The following is a 21,479-nucleotide window of genomic DNA, read 5'->3' as shown; positions in this document are numbered from 1 at the left end:
CTTCCAGTGCCAATAAAACTGCCACATATTCCCTTTTCTTTTCTTTTTTAAAAATATTTTTTATTGATCAATTTCCACATAACAAATTATCAAACCATATAATCACATACATTTTTTTCCTCCCCCTCCCCCCCACCAAGGGCTTCCTTCAGCTCCTCTCCCTGATTTCTCTTCACATATTCTCTCTGCATATTATAAAATTGTACATATCCTTACATATCTATCCATCATGTTATCAGCAAATAAATTTGTGTATGTTTATTCAAAACCTGCCAAGGAGTCCAGTTCATTTTGTTGTCTTTTTAAATAGTTTGTCCCCATTCCTCCTTGAAGTCACAGTTCTGTATAGTTCATCACTTTCTCTTGCCACTGTTCCTTTGTCGGGATTTCCTCATTCTTCCATCCTTGTGCTATCAAGACTCTTGCCGCTGTTGGGGCATACATAAATAAGTTCTTTATTTTCCTTAGCAGGACTTGTCCTACAATCCCTAACAAAAATGCTTCTGGTTTTTTTACAAATGTCATTTTAAACATTTTTTTTTCAATTCATTGTATATCATTTCCCATTTTTTTAAACTTTTCTACACTCCCACCACATATGATGAAAGGTCCCTTCTTTTTCTTTACATTTCCAACAAGTGTTTGAGCCTGTTTTATACATTTTTGCTATCTGTACTGGTGTTATATACCATCTATCCACCACTTTTATGTAATTTTCTTTCAGGAGGTAACAGTCTATAAATTTTAAATCTATTTACATATTCCCATTTCTTAACAACTATTTCCTCTCCTAGCTTAGTATCAGACGTAGGATCTTTCCTTGGCCCTCTGCTCTGAGATAATTGGAGCAGCAAAATTATGTACGCCAAAGTACTTTCTAAGCCATGCACTAGAGCATCAACAATATTTACCTAAAAGGGAGGGGGAGGTAGGGGAATCCATTAGGGTCATTCCAAACCCTCACTTCCATACCCTAACAATTTCCCTTTGATGCTGCTTTACTTTATGGTTAGACAATGCCTCGCTCCAGGTGTACCGAAAGCTGTCGACCTGGATATGCCAAGGTGGTTCAAGAAGGAAAGCCCGTTTGCTGCTATGCTTGTGCTTCATGTACGGAAGGGACAATCTCCACCCAGGAAGGTGGGTGACTCCAGCGGGGAGGGCATTCCTTGGGAGAACCAAAATAGGGCAGAGATCCAATAAAAGGCTGACAAGGAAAACAGTAAGAGAAAAAAGAGAAAGGTAGAAAGGGAAGCTGTGCACATCAAAGAAATGGGCACTTGGGGGAGGTAGCAGAGTACACATAAAATAGTAGAAACATGGTCGGAAGGGACCCCAAAGGTCATCTACTCTAAAACACTACAGTGCACATTGAGTGTGAAAGGAGAAAAGCAGAAGAAAATGGTAGGCTATTAATAAAACACCAAGAGGCATGTAGAGGAGAGAAGGGGTGCGTGTGCTTCTCCGTTTTGAGTTATTAGATCAAGATATTCTGCACAAAAGGGGGCAGTTGAATCACAATGCCTAGAGAACCAGTGCTTATGCTGAGTTTGAGAAAAGCTGAACTATGGAACTCCCTGCAACGTGGAAAGAATGTCATAGTTTGCATCTAAATCATGACTGTTGCCCTTAGTAGTTTCTAGTCATTTTAAATCGGTCCTAGGGAGATAAAGTGTGAGAACCCCTGCCACAATGAATTACCGGTACATGGTTTCAACTAGGGCCAGCGCCTTTTCAGCACTGGCCCCAACATGGTGGAACGCTCTGTCACAAGAGACTAGGGCCCTGCGGGACTTGACATCTTTCCACAGGGCCTGCAAGACAGAGCTGTTCCACCTGGCCTTCGGTTTGGACTCAGTCTGACCCTTATGTTTCCCTCCCCTTATGGTTTTCATCTAGGGGCTACTATTAAAATGAGGCTGCATTTTAAATTGCATTTTAACCTGTATTTTAAATTGTTTGTTTTTTTTCCTTTTCCTTCACCCCCCCTCTTTTTCCCCTATTATGTTTTTACTGTGATTTTATTGGTGTTAGCTGCTCTGGCCGGAGAGGACAGGGTATAAATAAATGTTGTTGTTGTTGTTGTTGTTGTTGTTGTTGTTGTTGTTGTTGTTGTTGTTGTTTTAATTGCCTTGGAATGCACACTGCAGGAAAGATAGTTTGGGGGATGCTGCCCACAACAAGTATAACCTTTTGTGATTCTAATCCCCCTCTGCTTTAAATGTGATTTGGACGTGCTAATCTCTAAAGATGCAAATCTGATTCTCTTATTTATGTTATGGCTACTAAATTCGCTCCTCTTCCTTTCAGATGCAGGGGATTGCACCAAATGTCCAGATGATCAGCATCCAGACAAGAACCAAGATCAATGTGTTCCCAAGATCACCACTTTCCTTGCCTACACCGAACCTCTGGGCCTCATCCTAGCTTCCTTTGCCCTATTCTTGTCCATAACCACAGTATTTGTTTTAGGAATCTTCGTTAAATACAAGGAAACTCCGATAGTCAAAGCCAACAACCAGGACCTCTCCTACATCCTCCTGGTCTTCCTCATACTCTCTTTTTCATCTTCATTCCTGTTCATTGGTCAGCCAATGAACACAACCTGCCTCCTCCGACAAACAGCCTTCAGCATCATCTTCTCAGTTGCTGTGTCTTCTCTCTTGGCCAAAACCATCACCGTGGTGCTGGCCTTCCTGGCCACTAAGCCAGGGAACAGGGTGAGGAGATGGCTGGGGAAGGGTTTGGCCAACTCCATTGTCATTTCCTGTTCCAGTGTCCAACTTGTCATCTGCACCATCTGGCTAGGGATCTCTCCTCCTTTCCCTGATTCTGACAAGCACTCTCAGGCTGGGGAGATCATCCTGCAATGTAACGAAGGATCTGTTCCCATGTTTTACACTGTCCTTGGCTACATGGGCTTCCTGGCTGCCATTTGCTTCACGGTGGCTTTCCTGGCCAGGAAGCTGCCTGGGGCCTTCAACGAAGCCAAGCTGATCACCTTCAGCATGCTGGTCTTCTGCAGTGTTTGGGTGTCCTTTGTGCCCACCTACCTGAGCACCAAGGGGAAATACATGGTAGCTGTTCAGGTCTTCTCCATCTTGGCCTCCAGTGCTGGGCTCCTGGGCTGCATCTTCATCCCCAAATGCTACATTATTGTACTGAGGCCTGATCTGAATACAAAAGAGCACCTCTCAACAAAAACAAAAGATGGCATCTGATACTTAGTTCTAAAGAAAGGGACCATTTTCTAAGGAAAGGAAAGGGGCCAGAATCCCAGCTTCCATTGGAGGCAAACAAAATTCCTAAAAAGATACAGAACCTCCTGCTAAAAGATTTTCAGGTTCCCTGTTCTTTTTCCATACCACATGCCTTCTCAGTAGTGGCACCCATCCTGTGGAACGCCCTCCCATCAGATGTCAAGGAGATAAATAACTATACAACTTTTAGAAGACATCTGAAGGCAGCCCTGTAGAAAGGATTGTGCATGAAGTAATCATGTAACTAATGCTATGAAAGTGCCTTGAAAGGTATGCTTTTTGCTCACTCACTCTTTGGAGAAATTCCACTCGGCCAATTTGAGTTGCAGCTTGAATAAACCTGTGCTCTTTCCACACACTGCTGTCTTCATTGGCTTGAAGAACTGGCGTAGCCTAGAACCTCTTTGGTAGGGTAAACCCTGAACCTATTTCAGTGTTCTCAGACCTACTAAAATCTCAATAGATTCACTGCAATATATGCTGATCTACTGATTGTCCGGGGGGGGGGGGCATACATTCAGATGAGGCAGATCTACTAATATTTGGCCATAACATTAATTTTTCTTAAAATGCACAGCAAAGCAGCAATTAACTCTGCATCTGTTGGTTAAGAGCAGTGGACTTGTAATCTGGTGAACCGGGTTGCCTTCCCCGTTCCTCCACATGCAACTGCCGGGTGACACTGGACTAGTCACACTTCTCTGAAGTCTCTCAGCCCCACTCACCTCACAGAGTGTTTGTTGTGGGGGAGGAAGGGAAAGGAGATTGTTAGCCGCTTTGAGACTCCCTAGGGTAGTGATAAAGCGGCATATCAAATCCAAAAAAACTATAGAGACTGTGCGTTCTGTTGCTTTGAGGGACAAGTTTGATTTCTTTTCCTATTAGGGTAAAGAATACTGGGTGAATTGGAGCAATATTCTGTAGGAGGCAAACTCAGACCGGCAAAATATTGAGGATAATATCCTGCAGAACAACCATGGTTTGTGATTGAATCTAGATAATCAACAAAAATGGTGGGTTTACTCTGACCAATAGGACAGTGAAATCTCCCTCCTTATGCACAGAGGAAGAACGGCATCACTGCTTGCTTGGGGAGGGAAGAGGGATAGGCGCACAATGCAGGTATGTGGTAGTTCAAATGGAGCCTAAAAGAATGAGCAGAGCCATAGCTAGGAGGGGCGAGGGCCACTGGGCACCACACTGCAGGGGACAGCGCTTCTTGTGCCCCAGCCACGCGTCTCTCCTGGGAGTGACGCGGTGGCTCAGGCACCTGCAGGCTCTGCAATGCCCGAAAGGGCAGTGTGGGGCATACATCTGCCCACTGCCACCCCCTGAGCCTCTCTACAGTTAAGGGGGAGGCAGCAGACAGGCTCTTCACAGCTCGAAAAAACAACACAGGTCTGCAGGGTGCCAGAGCAGAAGAGGGCTCAGGCACTGGGATTCTGGCGTGCCCTGCCCCACCCCACGGGGGCCTTGTGCCAGCCCCATGCACCCAAGCGGCTAGCTATGCTGCTGAGAATTAGCATTTGGATCCTACCTCGATGAAATTATTTCTTCAATACAAAGTGTGCCAAGTTCAGCTGCTCACTGGCTGGCCCATCTCCAGCTATGGAGCCCCATAAGTGATATCTGGCAAACATGTTTACCTCCAGCTCTGCACCTCTTCCTTGAGCCATGGAGAGGCACCAGCAGATTGCAGAGGTGGACCTTCTTCCCCTCTATAATTACGAAAATCATGTAGGCCAAAATTTTGAAAACGGTATAGGTGCAATATATTCTGAACAAAAAGCCAAGTTAATTGTGAATGGTGTAGTTATGGACGAAATTCCCATTGAGAAAGGGACACGACAGGGATGCCCAATTTCCCCTCTACTATTTATATCAGTACTGGAGGTTTTGTTGAATATGATCAGAGGGGACCAGCTGGTTAAAGGATTACAGGTCGGATCTAAACATTATAAGCTAAGAGCTTTTGCGGATGACCTAGTTTTGACATTGCAACAACCAGAAGCCAGTGTAAAAAGAGTTTTAGAATTAATTGAAATATTTGGTCAGGTGGCAGGTTTTAAACTGAATAAACATAAGACAAAGGTGTTGGGAAAAAACTTAACGATAGAGGAAAAAAATAGCTTCCAAAGGGAAACTGGTTTAGAAATTGTAAGTAAGGTGAAATATCTGGGGGTAAATTTAACATCTAAAAACATTAATTTATTTAAAGATAACTATGAGAAATGCTGGCTTGAAGTGAAGAAAGATTTCGATATGTGGTCTAGACTGAGACTTTCCTTGTTAGGCCGAATTGCTGTTATCAAGATGAATGTGTTGCCTAGATTGTTGTTTTTATTCCAGACATTGCAAATTTTAGACAAGATGGATTGTTTCAAGAAGTGGCAAAAAGATATATCTAGGTTTGTCTGGCAGGGCAAAAAGCCCAGAATTAAGTTTAAGATTTTGACTGATGCAAAAGACAGAGGGGGTTTTGCCCTGCCGGACTTAAGACTTTACTATGAAGCAGCAGCTTTCTGCTGGTTGAAACAATGGCTACTTCTGAAAGATACAGATATTTTAGATCTGGAAGGGTACGATAATAGTTTTGGATGGCATGCATATTTATGGTATGACAAGGTAAAAGTTCATAGAAATTTTAAAAATCATATTGTCAGGAAAGCATTGTACAATGTATGGATTAGATATAAAGATTTGTTGGAAAGTAAAACCCCCAGGTGGTTGTCACCAATGGAAGCCAAGGCGGTTAAAAAGCTTAATATGGAGTCAGATTGGCCAAAATATTGTGAAATTATAGAGTATGATGGTGAAAAGTTGAAACTACAGAGTTTTGAGAAACTAAAGCCTAAAGTCCGTGACTGGTTACATTATTACCAGATCAATGAAACTTTCAAGCAGGACAAGAAACTAGGTTTCCAGAAGGAGAGGTCAAAATTAGAAACAGAATTGCTAGAGCCCAATACTAAGAACTTGTCTAGAATGTATAATTTGCTGCTAAAATGGAATACACAGGATGAAACGGTTAAATCAGCAATGATTAAGTGGGCACAGGACATTGGACATGATATTATGTTTGCTGATTGGGAGCAGTTATGGACCACAGGCATTAAGTTTACGGCATGTACGGCCCTAAAAGAGAATATAATGAAAATGATCTATAGGTGGTACATGACCCCAGTCAAGCTTGCAAAGATATATCATTTGCCCAATAACAAGTGTTGGAAATGTAATGAATGTGAAGGAACTTTTTATCATCTTTGGTGGACCTGCCCTAAGATTAAGGCTTACTGGGAAATGATCTATAATGAAATTAAGAAAATCCTTAAATGGACTTTTGTAAAGAAACCGGAGGCCTTTCTCTTGGGCATGGTTGGCCAAACAATTCCAAAGAAAGATAGAACCTTTTTTATGTATGCAACTACAGCAGCAAGAATCCTCCTGGCAAAGTATTGGAAGACGCAAGAACTACCTACTCTGGAAGAATGGCAGACCAAGGTGACTGAATTTATGGGGTTGGCGGAGATGACCGGCAGAATTCGAGACCAGAGGAGAAAGTCGGTGGAAGAGGACTGGGAAAAATTTAAAATTTATCTTAAGGACGTTTGTAATATTATGGAATGCTAAGATGTCAAGGGATTAGACACAAGGAATTACAGTTGTAAAATTTGAATTTGATAAACTTTAATAAGAAAGATATTTAAGAATTGGATGAAAGAATGCTAAAAAAATTGATAAAATAAGGATGCAGCGAAGGGGAGGTTTGGGGAAGTCAGTTTATATGTTTTTGTTTGTACTTTTGTTCGTCGAAAATTAATAAAAATTATTTTAAAAAAAAAATATAATTACGAAAATCATAATGGTGTATTCTTCCCCTCACACACCAAAGCTCCGGGGATTTCCCCTGAGACCAATAATACAAACATCTGAATCCAGAACACCATGTGGCAACTTCCTGCAGCAAGCCAGAAAGAAGAACTGTGACATAAATACTGTTGTGATTCTAAGGGTGAGGTACCCATCCTGCGGAAGTTGCCCCCAGCTCCATTCACCGCACAGAAGCAGCTGTAGGTTCCCAATAGTTTATTGCTGCAGAAGATCAGGCTTCAGCAATGCAGTTGCAAACACTGATATATACATACAGCTTGTGGTGTTTGCAGATACAGATATATACAAGTACAAAGTATTTCTATTGCTTCAGCAATTCCATGGCATAACCCAGACTTTGAGTCATTTCACAAGACTCCCTCACTGACTAATAAGCTGATATTAGCAACTGGCTTGCTTGGCTAACCCCCTTCCTCCATGTTCAATTCCTCCAACAAATTTATTGGGGGAAAAGACTAAGTCCTGTGCCAGTGGGAGTCTGGTCTGAGATTGAGGGAAGGCAGGGACTGTGCCATTGGGCTTTAGATATGAATCCATGGGAGGAATCCAGCTGTGTTCTTAACATCATTGCTGCCACGATGAAGGTGACTGACACAGGCACGGCTAGAATGGTATCTCTGCTGCTGCTGTTGCTGTTGCTGCTGCTAATGCCCCAGGCAGTCCATGGAACACAGACAGAGTACTGCCAAGTATTCCTTCCTCGTTATCCAAATCAGCCTGCAAATTATTACAGGACAGGAAACCATCTCATTAGTGGAATCATCTCATCAAAAGGTGGTTTAGTTGAACCATACATCTTCTCCCGGCACCCCTTAACCAGGTTTATTCTGTAGGTACCTATGTATTGATGGATTTTATGCTGCCCTATCTGCACCCTGGCTGTCCCCAAGTACTAGGGACAACCTCTATTTTCTGGTCCATCTGATCAAATTCTGTCCTTATTTTGATTCCAGGCAACCTTGCTACTTAGCGTTCGCCTTCATTTGCCTGTACAAAGCTTACCTTGCTGTTATATTATGACTTCATTGTGGATTCTTTCTAATTTGTTGGTGGACAACTATGAGCATTTATTATATCTATATTCATGCTGATTTGCTTGCTGGGTGTTTAGGTATTTTCCCACTTGGAAGCAGCCGAGATGCGCAGTTTCCTAATATTTCACATCTCTTTAAATTGCGTTTGATTTTGATCTTTGAAGGCAATGGGTTTCCCATCAGAAACAGTAAACTCTCCATTTTCTCTTAAATGGCAAAGTAATAGCCAACTTGCAACCATGGTACCCCCCCCCCATAAAAACAATACAGACCGATATTTGGGGACGAGCTATTTTAAGATTCGTGTAAAGGCCTTTAGATTGATAAAGGAAATAATGTGTTATTTTGTGTTCACTGAAAGGAGAACGGCAGTCTATGAGTACTATTGGTTTCTTTGTTTGCAGGTTCGGTTCTATGAGATATTGGCATATCCTATCCTTCTTGCTAGCTGTTCAGGAGATCAATCAAGATCCCACAATTTTACCCAACATCACCCTGGGATACAACCTCTTTGACAGCTTCTATGATGGCAGACTTACTTCCGATGCCATCCTTGATGGCCATTCTGGAGGGGTAAAGAATATCCCAAACTATAACTGTGGACAACAGAAGAACCCCTTGGCTGTTGTTGAAGGGGCTGAATCAGACATCTTTATCCAGATTGCAAGCATGTCAGACATCTACAAAATCCCACAGGTGAGAACTCGGATCGCCAGTTGTGAAGGATGCTACAGTCGTACATTCAAAGAGGGTTAGAACAGATGATCTTTGAGCTCCCTTCCAACTCTTTGAAAAGCTTCCCAGAAAATGTTTTTTTAAAGGCTAAATCTATCTTGGGACACCCTAGGTCAGGCATAGGCAAACTCGGCCCTCCAGTGTGAGAGCCAGTGTGGTGCAGTGGTTAAGAGCGGTAGTCTTGCAATCTGGGGAACCGGGTTCGCGTCTCCGCTCCTCCACATGCAGCTGCTGGGTGACCTTGGGCCAGTCCCACTTCTCTGAAGTCTCTCAGCCCCACTCACCCCACAGAGTGTTTGTTGTGGGGGAGGAAGGGAAAGGAGAATGTTAGCCGCTTTGAGACTCCTTCGGGTAGTGATAAAGCGGGATATCAAATCCAAACTCTTCCACTCTTCTTCCAGATGTTTTGGGACTACAACTCCCATCATCCCTAGCTAACAGGACCAGTGGTCAGGGATGATGGGAATTGTAGTCTCAAAACATCTGGAGGGCCATGTTTGCCTATGCCTGCCCTAGGTTGTCTTGCTTTTGCTGGGGACGGGCAGGATTCTACTTCTTTTCTCTAGGACTACTCTAAAATTAGAAAGAAGGGGATTCAGTTTTACTTTCCTAAAGCCCAGAGGATACGGAACAACAATACTTCATTGACTGCAAGGGACAATCCAGCACACGTTAAAGGATTCTGGGGAGAAATGCTAGAGAAATGCCTCTCTGAAAAAAATGAAGTCTATTGTAATTTTATATAAAGGAAGTTTATTTAGTAAAAGGGAGGCGGGTGGCGCTGTGGGTAAAACCTCAGCGCCTAGAACTGGCCGATCGCATGATCGGCGGTTCGAATCCCTGCGGCGGGGTGAGCTCCCATTGTTCGGTCCCAGCTCCTGCCCACCTAGCAGCTCGAAAGCACCCTTAAGTGCAAGTAGATAAATAGGTACCGCTTTATAGCAGGAAGGTAAACGGCGTTTCCGTGTGCTGCTCTGGTGCCGGTCCGCCAGAGCAGCTTCGTCACGCTGGCCACGTGACCCGGAAGTGTCTGCGGACAGCGCTGGCTCCTGGCCTCTTAAGTGAGATGAGCGCACAACCCCAGAGTCTATCAAGACTGGCCCATACGGGCAGGGGTACCTTTACCTTTATTTAGTAAAAAGACTTTGAGTTTCAGGGTAGGGGGTAGGGAAGGGCAGGACACAAGATCCAAGACATCAAAAAGTAGTTTAATTTTACATGCTTGAGCAGAGCCTTGGTTTTCAGCACATGTGCAGAGTCCATTGCAGAAAAGATGGTTTCGTGGAGCATTCGTCTGTTATAAAGCAAAGATTGCTGAGATGAAACATGGTGGTATCACAGCTCCATAAGGTGACAGTTTCTGGACACAGCGAAAAGTCCAGAACTGGACACAGGACTCCTGATGTGGTCTCATTCTGTTCAGTCTTTTAAGGTCATTCAAGCACATCCATCATACAGAAAGACCTAGTAGAAATACCTACAGCTGAGTGAATGCACATTTTAGCAGTGCCCAGTTAGCAGGCTGTTAAGACCATAGGCTGATCCACAGAAACTTGCTATAAGCAAGACCACTTCACATAAACAAGCAAACTATGGGTCAATTTAGTGCTCATTCCACTTCTGGAAATTTTCTCCACCCTTCCTCATATTGACAAGGACTTGACAAAGATCAATCTCTTCGAGCTTCTTCCTGGCTGTTATGTACTGAAGTTCTCACCTTGGGCCAGCAGGGGGATACGGTAGATAGTTATGCAAATGAAGGATCAAAAGTGATGTTCAGTTATTGGATAGTTTGTATGCAAATGAAGGATCGAAAGTGATTGGCTAGTTACAGAAAATGGTTACTGTTGCATTCTAGTGGAGCTCTATATAAGCAGGCTAACTGAGCTCCTCAGTTCAGTTCTGTTCCAGCTTACAAATAAAGAGCTGTTTTGGAAGAATCGTTGTGTCGTCTGATATGTTTGCCCACAACTTAACACTGGCGACGAAGGTGGGATCAATGGACATCAGAGCACAGCCAGATGCGACCATCCTCTGAACTGAGCTGAATCACTGAGCGAAATCACTGAACGTCACTTTCGATCCTTCATTTGCATACAAACTATCCAATCACTGAACGTCACTTTCGATCCTTCATTTGCAGAACTACCTACCGTATCCCCCTGCTGGCCCAGGGTGAGAAACTTCAGTACATAACACTGGCTCTTAATACTTCCAGGTTAACAAAAGTGCCACAGTTCCCCTGAAAACAAACTTTCACTTCCTTACCTAACCAGATAAGCCATGGCTTTGCTCTTCATGATCAGATCCAGTTCCCTTTTGTCTACCGGATGGTCCCAAAGGAAGTAACCCAGTACCTGGGGATTATCAAGCTGCTCCTGCATTTTGGATGGACGTGGATCGGAATATTTGCTCCAGACAATGACGCTGGAGAAAGCTTCATGAATGCCTTCACACCTCCGATGATCGGCAGTGGGATCTGTGTTGCCTTTGTGGAAAGAATACTACAAAAGACTCTAGAGGAAAAGTACTTATGGCATGAGCTCCCTGCCATGTGGCAACAAGTCAGTGTGTTTGTTTATTGTGGGGGCTCTGATTATGAATTTGGCCCAATCATTGTGTTGCAGCAGAAGCTAGCTAGGAGGAAAGTTTGGGTCACTACAGTTTTTAGGGACACGAACATCATTTTCTCTTACGGTACCTATTCCTTCATGCAAATCCATGGTTCTTTGTCCTTAGTAAGGAAGGCCAGAAAAGGGGCAGAGCATGACTTCTATGAGGTATGGTCCAGTGAAACAAACGAGTTTTGGGATAATTCTTTCCATTGTTCATGTTCAGAGAATGTGCTGTCAACTGAAGTATGGACAAGATGCACAGAGAAGGAGAAACTGGAGGTTCTCCCCCAAGAGGAGATCGAAAGAGTTGTGTCTCAAGACAATTACGACACTTGCAACGGTGTCCAGGCTGTGGCACTTGCCTTAAACTCAGCATATTCCTCCAGATCCAAACAGATGTTGATGGCGGGTAGGACAAACAGTTTGGGACTTCAAAAGCTGCAGCCATGGCAGGTATTCCCCTTTCCTTTTGCAACAGCACCGCAAATTGCAATCTGTTGCCCCATATGCAAAATGTAGGGTTGCCCTGTTCCCAGAGGTGAAAATCTGGACAGAATCATAGAATCATAGAATCCTAGAGTTGGAAGAGACCACAAGGGCCATCGAGTCCAACCCCCTGCCAAGCAGGAAACACCACCAGAGCACTCCTGACATATGGTTGTCAAGCCTCTGCTTAAAGACCTCCAAAGAAGGAGACTCCACCACACTCCTTGGCAGCAAATTCCACTGTCGAACAGCTCTTACTGTCAGGAAGTTCTTCCTAATGTTTAGGTGGAATCTTCTTTCTTGTAGTTTGGAACCATTGCTCCGTGTCCGCTTCTCTGGAGCAGCAGAAAACAACCTTTCTCCCTCCTCTATGTGACATCCTTTTATATAAAATTGAACATGGCTATCATATCACCCCTTAACCTCCTCTTCTCCAGCCCAGAGTAGTTCAGCTTTTTGAAGGAACATTTCCCCCTCCCCCCCCAAAAAAAATCATTTTGGAGGTTTCCTTTGATTTTTTTCAGATTTTGTTTTTTTAACTTGCCATATGTCCAGGTTTTTGCCCAGACATTTTGCTGATTCAGAAAAAAAATCCACCATTTTTCTGAGTGATTCCCAGACGTGTCAGGGAAAACCTGGAGATATGGCAGCCCTAGCAAAAAGTTTTCTCATTGCTGAGGCAAATTCAGTTTGTACGTCTCCTGCTGCAGGTCAACCATTTAGCTTGCTTTGGTGACACCAAAAGACACTCATCTATCTGTTCAGTTGTCTTAGAATCATAGAATCATAGAATCCTAGAGTTGGAAGAGACCACAAGGGCCATCGAGTCCAACCCCATGCCAAGCAGGAAACACCATCAGAGCACTCCTGACATATGGTTGTCAAGCCTTTGCTTAAAGACCTCCAAAGAAGGAGCCTCCACCACACTCATAAGGCATCGTTTCCAGGCCTTTGACCATTTTGGTTGCCCTCCTCTGGACACGTTCCAGTTTGTCAATGTCCTTCTTGAACTGTGGTGCCCAGAACTGGACACAGTACTCCAGGTGAGGTCTGACCAGAGCAGAATACAGTGGCACTATTACTTCCCTTGATCTAGATGCTATACTCCTATTGATGCAGCCCAGAATTGCATTGGCTTCTTTAGCTGCCGCGTCACACTGTTGGCTCATGTCAAGTTTGTGGTCAACCAAGACTGCTAGATCCTTTTCACATGTACTGCTCTCAAGCAAGGTGTCACCCATCTTGTATTTGTGCCTCTCATTTTTTTTTTTGCCCAAGTGCAATTTCTCCCTGTTAAAGTTCATCTTGTTTGTTTTGGCCCAGTTCTCTAATCTGTCAAGGTTGTTTTGAAGTGTGATCCTGTCCTCTGGGGTGTTAGTCACCCCTCCCAGTTTGGTGTCATCTGCAAATTTGATCAGGATGCCCTTGAGTCCATCATCCAAGTCGTTGATAAAGATGTTGATAAGACCGGGCCCTGGTGTCTTCCCTGGTGTCCTAAGAGATCCGCTCTGCCTCTCCAGGGTCCCACGCTGTAGGCTTTCCACATTGACGGAAAGGTGGATCTACACATAATTCTCACATATCTTCTCTCTAATGAGATATTTATTAACTCTACAAAATTTATATACTGCTTACTAACTAGAAAAAAGGGAATACAGCAAACACACCCACCCAATATCAGGGAGGTCCAAAGGAAAGGCTCCCAGATGATACCACAGTGTGACAGTTCTGCAAATCTCAGCACCTTTGAGTCCAGAAGTGCAGTGGCCCAATTCACAGGCGATTAGACTGCAAAATGAGCAGGCTGGGATATTCAATGAGCCTCCAATGTGGTGAGAGCCAGTGTGGTGTAGTGGTTAAGAGCGGTAGACTCGTAATCTGGTGAACTGGGTTCGCTTCTCTGCTCCTCCACATGCAGCTGCTGGGTGACCTTGGGCCAGTCACACTTCTCTGAAGTCTCTCAGCCCCACTCACCTCACAGTGTGTTTGTTGTGGGGGAGGAAGGGAAAGGAGAACGTTAGGCGCTTTGAGAGTCCTTAGGGTAGTGATAAAGCGGGATATCAAATCCAAACTCCTCCTCCTCCTCCTCCTCCTCCTCCTCCTCCTCCTCCTCCTTCTTCTTAGAATCTTAGAATCTTAGAATCATAGAGCTGGAAGAGACCACAAGGGCCATCGAGTCCAACCCCCTGCCAAGCAGGAAACACCCTCAGAGCACTCCTGACATAATAGAATCTTCTTCTTCTTCTGTTTTCTCTATCATTCCAGCTTCACCCCTACTTAAGAAAAGCCCAGTTGTTTAACACCACCAAGGGTGGACTGCATCTGGATGAGAACGGGGAGCTGGCAGCCGACTATGACATTGTGAACTGGGTGCTGTTTCCCAATGGGTCTCGCGGCAGAGTGAAAGTCGGGAGCGTAGAGGAACAGGCATCCTCTGATTTAAAACTCACCATTAACCCAGAAGCCATTGTGTGGCCCTTGTGGTTTAATGAGGTAGAGCATATTATCATCTGTGCCATTTATTTTTTTTAAATCCATTTGCTTTGGAAGGAGGGGCAGGTTCACACCAAACACCTGAAAGGTGAAGCACAAACAGCATGCAGGTGTGGGGTGGGGGACAATTATCTTCCTAGGGACCCAATTCACTCCCAGACCCCTAACACTTTTTCTTGATGAACCTTCTCTGGATGGCTAGACCGAGCCTCGCTCCAGATGTTCCAACAGCTGTCGCCCTGGATACGTCAAAGTGGCTCAAGAAGGACAGCCGGTTTGCTGTTATTCTTGTGCTCCGTGTGCAGAAGGGACAGTCTCCATTTTGGAAGGTGAGTGATCTCAGGAGAAAAGGAAATTCATTGGGAGAACATAAACAGGGCAAGCTTCACACAGACACATACTATGAAGACCCTAAAGACATTTTTCAGAATATGGACCCTTGCTTGGCTTCTGTTATTTTTTTTAAATTTTTTTATACTTTTCAGGTATACAGTTCACTAATTTAATAATCATTTTGACATTTCATAAACTGACTTCCTTCCCCCTCTTCCTGCGGTTCCTTAAATTTATTTTTATTATTTCTGCATATCCAAATTAACTTAATTTGCTCATTTATCCATCTTCTTTAAGTATATACTTTTATGAAATTGCAGACTGTTACAATAATCCTACCAATGTTCTGATCTGTAAATATTCAGTAAACCATTTCCATTCTTTTATAAAAAAAAGTTTGTTATCTTGATTTCATATTCTTCCAGTAAGTTTCGCCATTTCTGCATATTCCATACGTTTTTGTATTCCATTCACCCTTTGCTGGGAATTCTGCTTCTTTCCATTTGGGGGCAAATAGCATTCTCGGCTGCTGTAGTAGCATACATGAATAAGTTTCTTTACAGTTTCTCGCTTAGACTACTGCAATGCGCTCTACGTGGGGCTATCTTTGAAGGTGACCTAGAAACTACAACTAATCCAGAATGCGGCAGCTAGACTGGTGACTGGGGGCGGCCGCCGAGACCATATAACACCGGTCTTGAAAGACCTACATTGGCTCCCAGTACGTTTCCGAGCACAATTCAAAGTCTTGGTGCTGACCTTTAAAGCCCTAAACGGCCTCGGTCCTGTATACCCGAAGGAGCGTCTCCACCCCCATCGTTCTGCCTGGACACTGAGGTCCAGCGCTGAGGGCCTTCTGGCGGCTCCCTCGCTGCAAGAAGCCAAGTTACAAGGAACCAGGCAGAGGGCCTTCTCGGTAGTGGCACCCGCCCTGTGGAATGCCCTCCCAGCAGATGTCAAAGAGAACAACAACTACCAAACTTTTAGAAGACACCTGAAGGCAGCCCTGTTTAGGGAAGCTTTTATTGTTTGATGCATTACTGTATTTAAATATTTTGTTGGAAGGCCTTTGATAATATTTCTTGGAAATTTATGAAGGGAAATCTAAAAGAAATGGGAGTGGGACGGGGGTTTGAGAATGGGATTGATGCAGTATATTCAGAACAAAAGGCCAAATTGATAGTTAACAATGTGGTTACAGAAGAGTTCAAAATTGAAAAAGGAACACGACAAGGCTGCCCGATCTCCCCTCTGTTATTTATCTCGGCTCTGGAGGTGCTCTTGAACATGATCAGAGGGGACCGGTTGGTGGAAGGGATTCAGGTTGGAGCGAAACAATACAAACTCAAAGCTTTTGCAGATGACCTAGTTTTGACCCTGCAGGAGCCAGAATCTAGTACGAAAAGAGTATTACAATTGATTCAGGACTTTGGTCAGGTGGCGGGATTTAAATTAAACAAACAGAAAACTAAGGTGCTGGGAAAAAATTTGACAGATACAGAGTCAGAACGGTTTCAGAGAGAAACAGAACTAACTATGGTTAAAAAGGTAAAGTACCTAGGGGTAAACATAACAGCTAAAAATCTGAGTCTATTTAAGGATAACTATGAAAAATGTTGGTCTGAAATTAAGAGAGACTTGGACAGTTGGACAAAACTGAAGCTTTCTTTGTTAGGCCGAATTGCTGCTATTAAGATGAATGTATTGCCAAAAATGTTGTTTTTGTTTCAAACACTACAGATTGTGGACAAGACGGAGTGCTTCCAAACTTTTAGAAGACACCTGAAGGCAGCCCTGTTTTGGGAAGCTTTTAATGTTTAATAGATTATTGTATTTTAGTGTTCTGTTGGAAGCTGCCCAGAGTGGGCGGGGCATAAATAATAAATTATTATTATTATTATTACTACTACTACTACAGTTAAGCGAGATGAGCACCACAACCCCATAGTCGCCTTTGACTGGACTTAACTGTTCAGGGGTCCTTTAACCTTTACAGTTTAGGTAGTTCTGTCCCTATAATTCCCAAAAGAAAAGCTTCTGGATTTTTTTTTTTACAAAGGTTATTTTAAACATCCTTTTCATTTCATTATATATCATTTCCCAGTAAGCTTTAACCTTACTACAAGACCACCATTGGCTTCTGTAATGTTAAGCCCCATAACTCAGCATTTCTCAAACGGTGGGCTTCATATTGCAGCCTTTCCTCTAGCTATGTTCCGTTTGCCTATCAGATGAACGAACGCCAGGCAGCAGAAGCTCCCTGTACTCACAGTGCACAGGTATCCTTGGGAAAGGAAGCTGGCTGTTGTGGTTAGAGTATTGGACTAGGAGCTGGGAGAGACTGGGGTTCAAATCCCCACTCAACCGTGAAACTCATTGGGTGACCTTGGGCCGACATTGCCTCTTAGCCTAACTTTACCTCACAGGGTTGTTGTGGAGTGACTTGGAGAGAAAAGTGGGGTGTAAATTCAATAAATAAATAAAAGCAAAAAAATTAATTAAGGAATGACACAGTGCAAACTCCCAAGGAATTCTAGGTATCTGCTATCAGCTCACCTACGGTTTATGGTTGGTTCATAGAACACCAGTGTTCTAAGTTAAGAATATAAGAAGTTCTTAAATCGTAAACTTGTCTTATAAATAAAAACAAAATTAAAAAATTCCTTCCAGTAGCACCTTAAAGACCAACTAAGTTAGTTCTAGGTATGAGCTTTCGTGTGCTCATACCTAGAAGTGTGCATGCACACGAAAGCTCATACCAAGAACTGACTTAGTTGGTCTTTAAGGTGCTACTGGAAGGAATTTTTTTTATTTTGTTTTGACTATGGCAGACCAACACGGCTACCTATCTGTAACTTGTCTTATAAATGACCTTCATTGGCTATCTGAAGTCTGATTCCTGCTTACAGGGGCTGATAACCAAGGATCAGAGCTTCTATAGCTGTTAGGTTCAGGATTTTACCTATTTCATCAGATCACATATGGGATGGGAGATGCGCTGAGGTTAAACATAGCTCATGAAGGATGCAAAATTAAACTTTTGTCAGCTGTGCTGATCCATGAAAATAAACCATATAAAAAATCCAGACTAGCACCCATAATTACAAGCTTTATGTTAGCTACCAAAGCATCTCCTCTTCCTTTCAGATGCAGACCACTGCTCAAAATGCCCAGGAGATCATCATCCAAACAAGGACCAAGAAAAATGTATCCCCAAGGCTACCAGTTTCCTATCCTATGAAGACTATTTGGGGATCCTCTTGGCTTCTTTTTCCCTCTTCTTGTCTTTCTCAACAGGCATCATCTTAGGAACCTTCATTAAATACAAAGAAACACCCGTAGTCAAAGCCAACAACCGGGACCTCTCCTTCACCCTCCTCAGCTCCCTCCTGCTTTGCTTTTTGTCCTCCTTCCTCTTCATCGGCCGGCCAAGAAGAGCAACCTGTCTTCTTCGACAAACAGCCTTCAGCATCATCTTCTCAGTTGCACTCTCTTCTGTGTTGGCAAAAACCATTATGGTGGTGCTGGCCTTTCTGGCCACAAAGCCAGGGAACAGGGTGAGGAGATGGCTGGGGAAGAGTTTGGCCAACACTGTTGTCATTTCCTGTTCCGGTGTCCAAGTTCTCATCTGTACCATCTGGCTGGGCATCTCTCCCCCATTCCCAGAGTCTGACATGCACTCCCAACCTGCAGAGATTATCCTGCAATGCAATGAAGGGTCTGTGGCCATGTTTTATGGTGCCCTTGGCTACACGGGCTTCCTGGCTGCTATTTGCTTTGTGGTGGCTTTCCTAGCCAGGAAGCTGCCTGGGGCCTTCAATGAAGCCAAGCTGATCACCTTCAGCATACTGGTCTTCTGCAGTGTTTGGGTGTCCTTTGTGCCCACCTACCTGAGCACCAAGGGGAAGTACATGGTAGCCGTGCAGGTCTTCTCCATCTTGACCTCCAGTGCTGGGCTTCTGGGCTGCATCTTCATCCCAAAGTGCTACATTATTGTGCTGAGACCTGATCTGAATAGAAAGGAGCACCTCACAACAAAAACAAAAAATGGTACCTGAACGTTGAACTATTATTTTCAATTTTGGCAAGAGATGCCCAGCACACCAGTAATGAAACCCATATATTTGCTTTAGTAAGGTAGCTTCTTAGATTTAAATCTCTTCCTTTCACATAAATCACGAATGACTTTGCTTTGATGCTTTTTACATATTGCTTTATCATAGCCTGACTCCCACAGTTCCATATTTCCTCTAAAGTGTAGCTGCCGAAAGCACAATTAAAAATACTCGTTTTTGCAGGCTTGGTGTACTGAATCATGCAAAAAAATGGAAATCAGAAGTACCAACATTGAAAGATTGGCAACATAATTTTTTTTGAAATGATTGAATTAGCAAAAACGACGGCAACAATTAGAATGCAATCTAGTCAAAATCTCAAACAGGAATTTGAGCAAAAGATGCTCCAACAAGAATTTATTGATATGTATAGACTGATTTCACAAAGTTAAGTTAAGCTAAGCAGATATATAAGACTGAATGTTTAATTATTAAGATACAAAAATACAATCTCAATAATAAAGTTATAAAATAATAGCAAGGAAGTCACGCACGGGTGGAGGGAAGTCACAGGGCAAGAAATAAGAAATGGATAAATGTTGGTACATAATGAAATGTGAAAATGTGAATTTACGAATATAATGTATATGTATCATTATGTAAAGATTTCATATATGTATTGCAACATTAATAATAATTTTTTTTAAAAGCTTTGTATTAAAAAATAAAATTAAAATTAAAAAATGCTAGTTATTGCATGCTTGGTGTACTGAACCATGTCATCGGATCAAGTCTCACTCGAAGGATCATCACGTTGTCGTGGTGAGTGGGCTTGCACATTCCTATGACCCTTTTGAGCAAAGGCGTCAGAAATCTTAGAATCATAGAATCATATAATCCTAGAGTTGGAAGAGACCACAAGGGCCATCGAGTCCAACCCCCTGCCAAGCAGGAAACACCATCAGAGCACTCCTGACATATGGTTGTCAAGCCTCTGCTTAAAGACCTCCAAAGAAGGAGACTCCACCACACTCCTTGGCAGCAAATTCCACTGTCAAACAGCTCTTACTGTCAGGAAGTTCTTCCTAATGTTTAGGTGGAACCTTCTTTCTTGTAGTTTGGATCTATGGCTCCGTGTCTGCTTCTCTGGAGCAGCAGAAAACAACCTTTCTCCCTCCTCTATGTGGCATCCTTTTATATATTTGAACATGGCTATATCACCCCTTAACCTCCTCTTCTCCAGGCTAAACATGCCCAGCTCCCTTAGCCGTTCCTCATAAGGCATCGTTCCCAGGCCTTTGACCATTTTGGTTGCCCTCCTCTGGACATGTTCCAGTTTGTCAGTGTCCTTCTTGAACTGTGGTGCCCAGAACTGGACACAGTACTCCAGGTGAGGTCTGTACTCCCAGCAGTCACCCAAGGTAGTAAGGCCAAAGGGGAGGAGCTAGACAAAGAATGATCCAAGAAGTCCTGAACAGCAGAACAGGTGGAAGACAACAAGTGTCATGTGTCAACAAGTGTCAACGGCTGTGGCTGGATGAAGGCTACAGCAGATAAGAATCTACTGGTCGTCGTGATTACTCATGTGATTGGAACAGAGCTTTACTGCAAAGACTGTGCGTTGGTCAGCGTGCACTGATCTACACACATAAAGTTAATTCACGCACAGAGGCGTCTTCCAAAAACCCATCCCAAACCCAAACCCCAAAAGTTATTTGCATTTATTTGTTACATTTGTATCACAGTATCGCAGAATTGTAGAGTTGGAAGAGTCATCTAGTCAGGGTAACCCCCTGCAATGCAGGAATATAGGAGAAGGCTCTTCTATCTATTTTGTATTGTAATAATAAAATTAAGGTCATGTGTGTGTGTGTGTGTAAAATAAATGTTCATAAATGTACCAACCAAACACGTACATAAACATATAAACCACATGTCTGGAGCAGCACAGGAATACAGTCCTGAAACCATTTTGACTCCCAAACTGACCAAATGTTTTCTCTGTGAGGAGGGAGGGGGTGAGGGAATCTTCCCATTGTCTCAGGAATTGGGTAATCACCATCTCAATGGAATGGCCAGACTACCAGGAAAGGCAATCAGATAAGGCATTATGAGATAACCTGGCAGACGGGAAAAACAAGACAAATTCCTTCCAGTAGCACCTTAAGACCAACTAAGTCAGTTCTTGGTATGAGCTTTCGTGTGCATGCACACTTCTTCAGATAAGTATGGCAGACCAACACGGCTACCTATCTGTAACAGGAAAAACAACAACATTCAAATTTCTGTTGTAGACCATCTTTTCTGTGCTGTAGGTATGATGTTTGTGCGGGTGGACTTGGGTTACACCCCTTTTGTGGTGTATGTATGATGTATGGAGGGGTGGTCTGGAGCTCCAGGATGGAGAATTTAAAATGTCTATATAAGGACAGGCACACCTTTGTTCTGGGTCCTCCTCCTTCTCCTGCATGTGAGGGGAGCACCCTGTTGCAACAGATCAATAAAGATCAGGCTTGCTAGCTGCTTTGCTTCTCAGTATTTTCTGGCTGGCTGGCTTGTTATTTTCTCCTACCAATA

At 43.4% G+C, this 21,479-nt stretch overlaps 1 protein-coding gene across 1 annotated transcript in view; it reads left to right on the top strand.

Moving 5' to 3' along the window:
• Positions 1–19,781, top strand: part of LOC309335225 (uncharacterized protein) — a gene marked incomplete at its 3' end in the record, with an annotated part of 44,017 nt that extends 24,236 nt beyond the window's left edge. Inside the window, exons 11-17 of the mRNA XM_081850099.1 lie at positions 1,014–1,140; positions 8,634–8,881; positions 11,197–11,988; positions 14,287–14,514; positions 14,717–14,843; positions 17,995–18,329; positions 19,653–19,781. Of these exons, the coding sequence (XP_081706225.1) occupies positions 1,014–1,140; positions 8,634–8,881; positions 11,197–11,988; positions 14,287–14,514; positions 14,717–14,843; positions 17,995–18,329; positions 19,653–19,781 (1,986 nt within the window). The remainder of the gene's footprint in view (positions 1–1,013; positions 1,141–8,633; positions 8,882–11,196; positions 11,989–14,286; positions 14,515–14,716; positions 14,844–17,994; positions 18,330–19,652) is intronic.
• Positions 19,782–21,479: the final 1,698 nt, after the last annotated feature.

This window comes from Podarcis erhardii, assembly GCF_964252035.2.
Source record: "Podarcis erhardii genome assembly, chromosome: 2".
NCBI classification, from domain to species: domain Eukaryota; kingdom Metazoa; phylum Chordata; class Lepidosauria; order Squamata; family Lacertidae; genus Podarcis; species Podarcis erhardii.
This window is presented reverse-complemented; position numbering and strand designations above follow the sequence as displayed.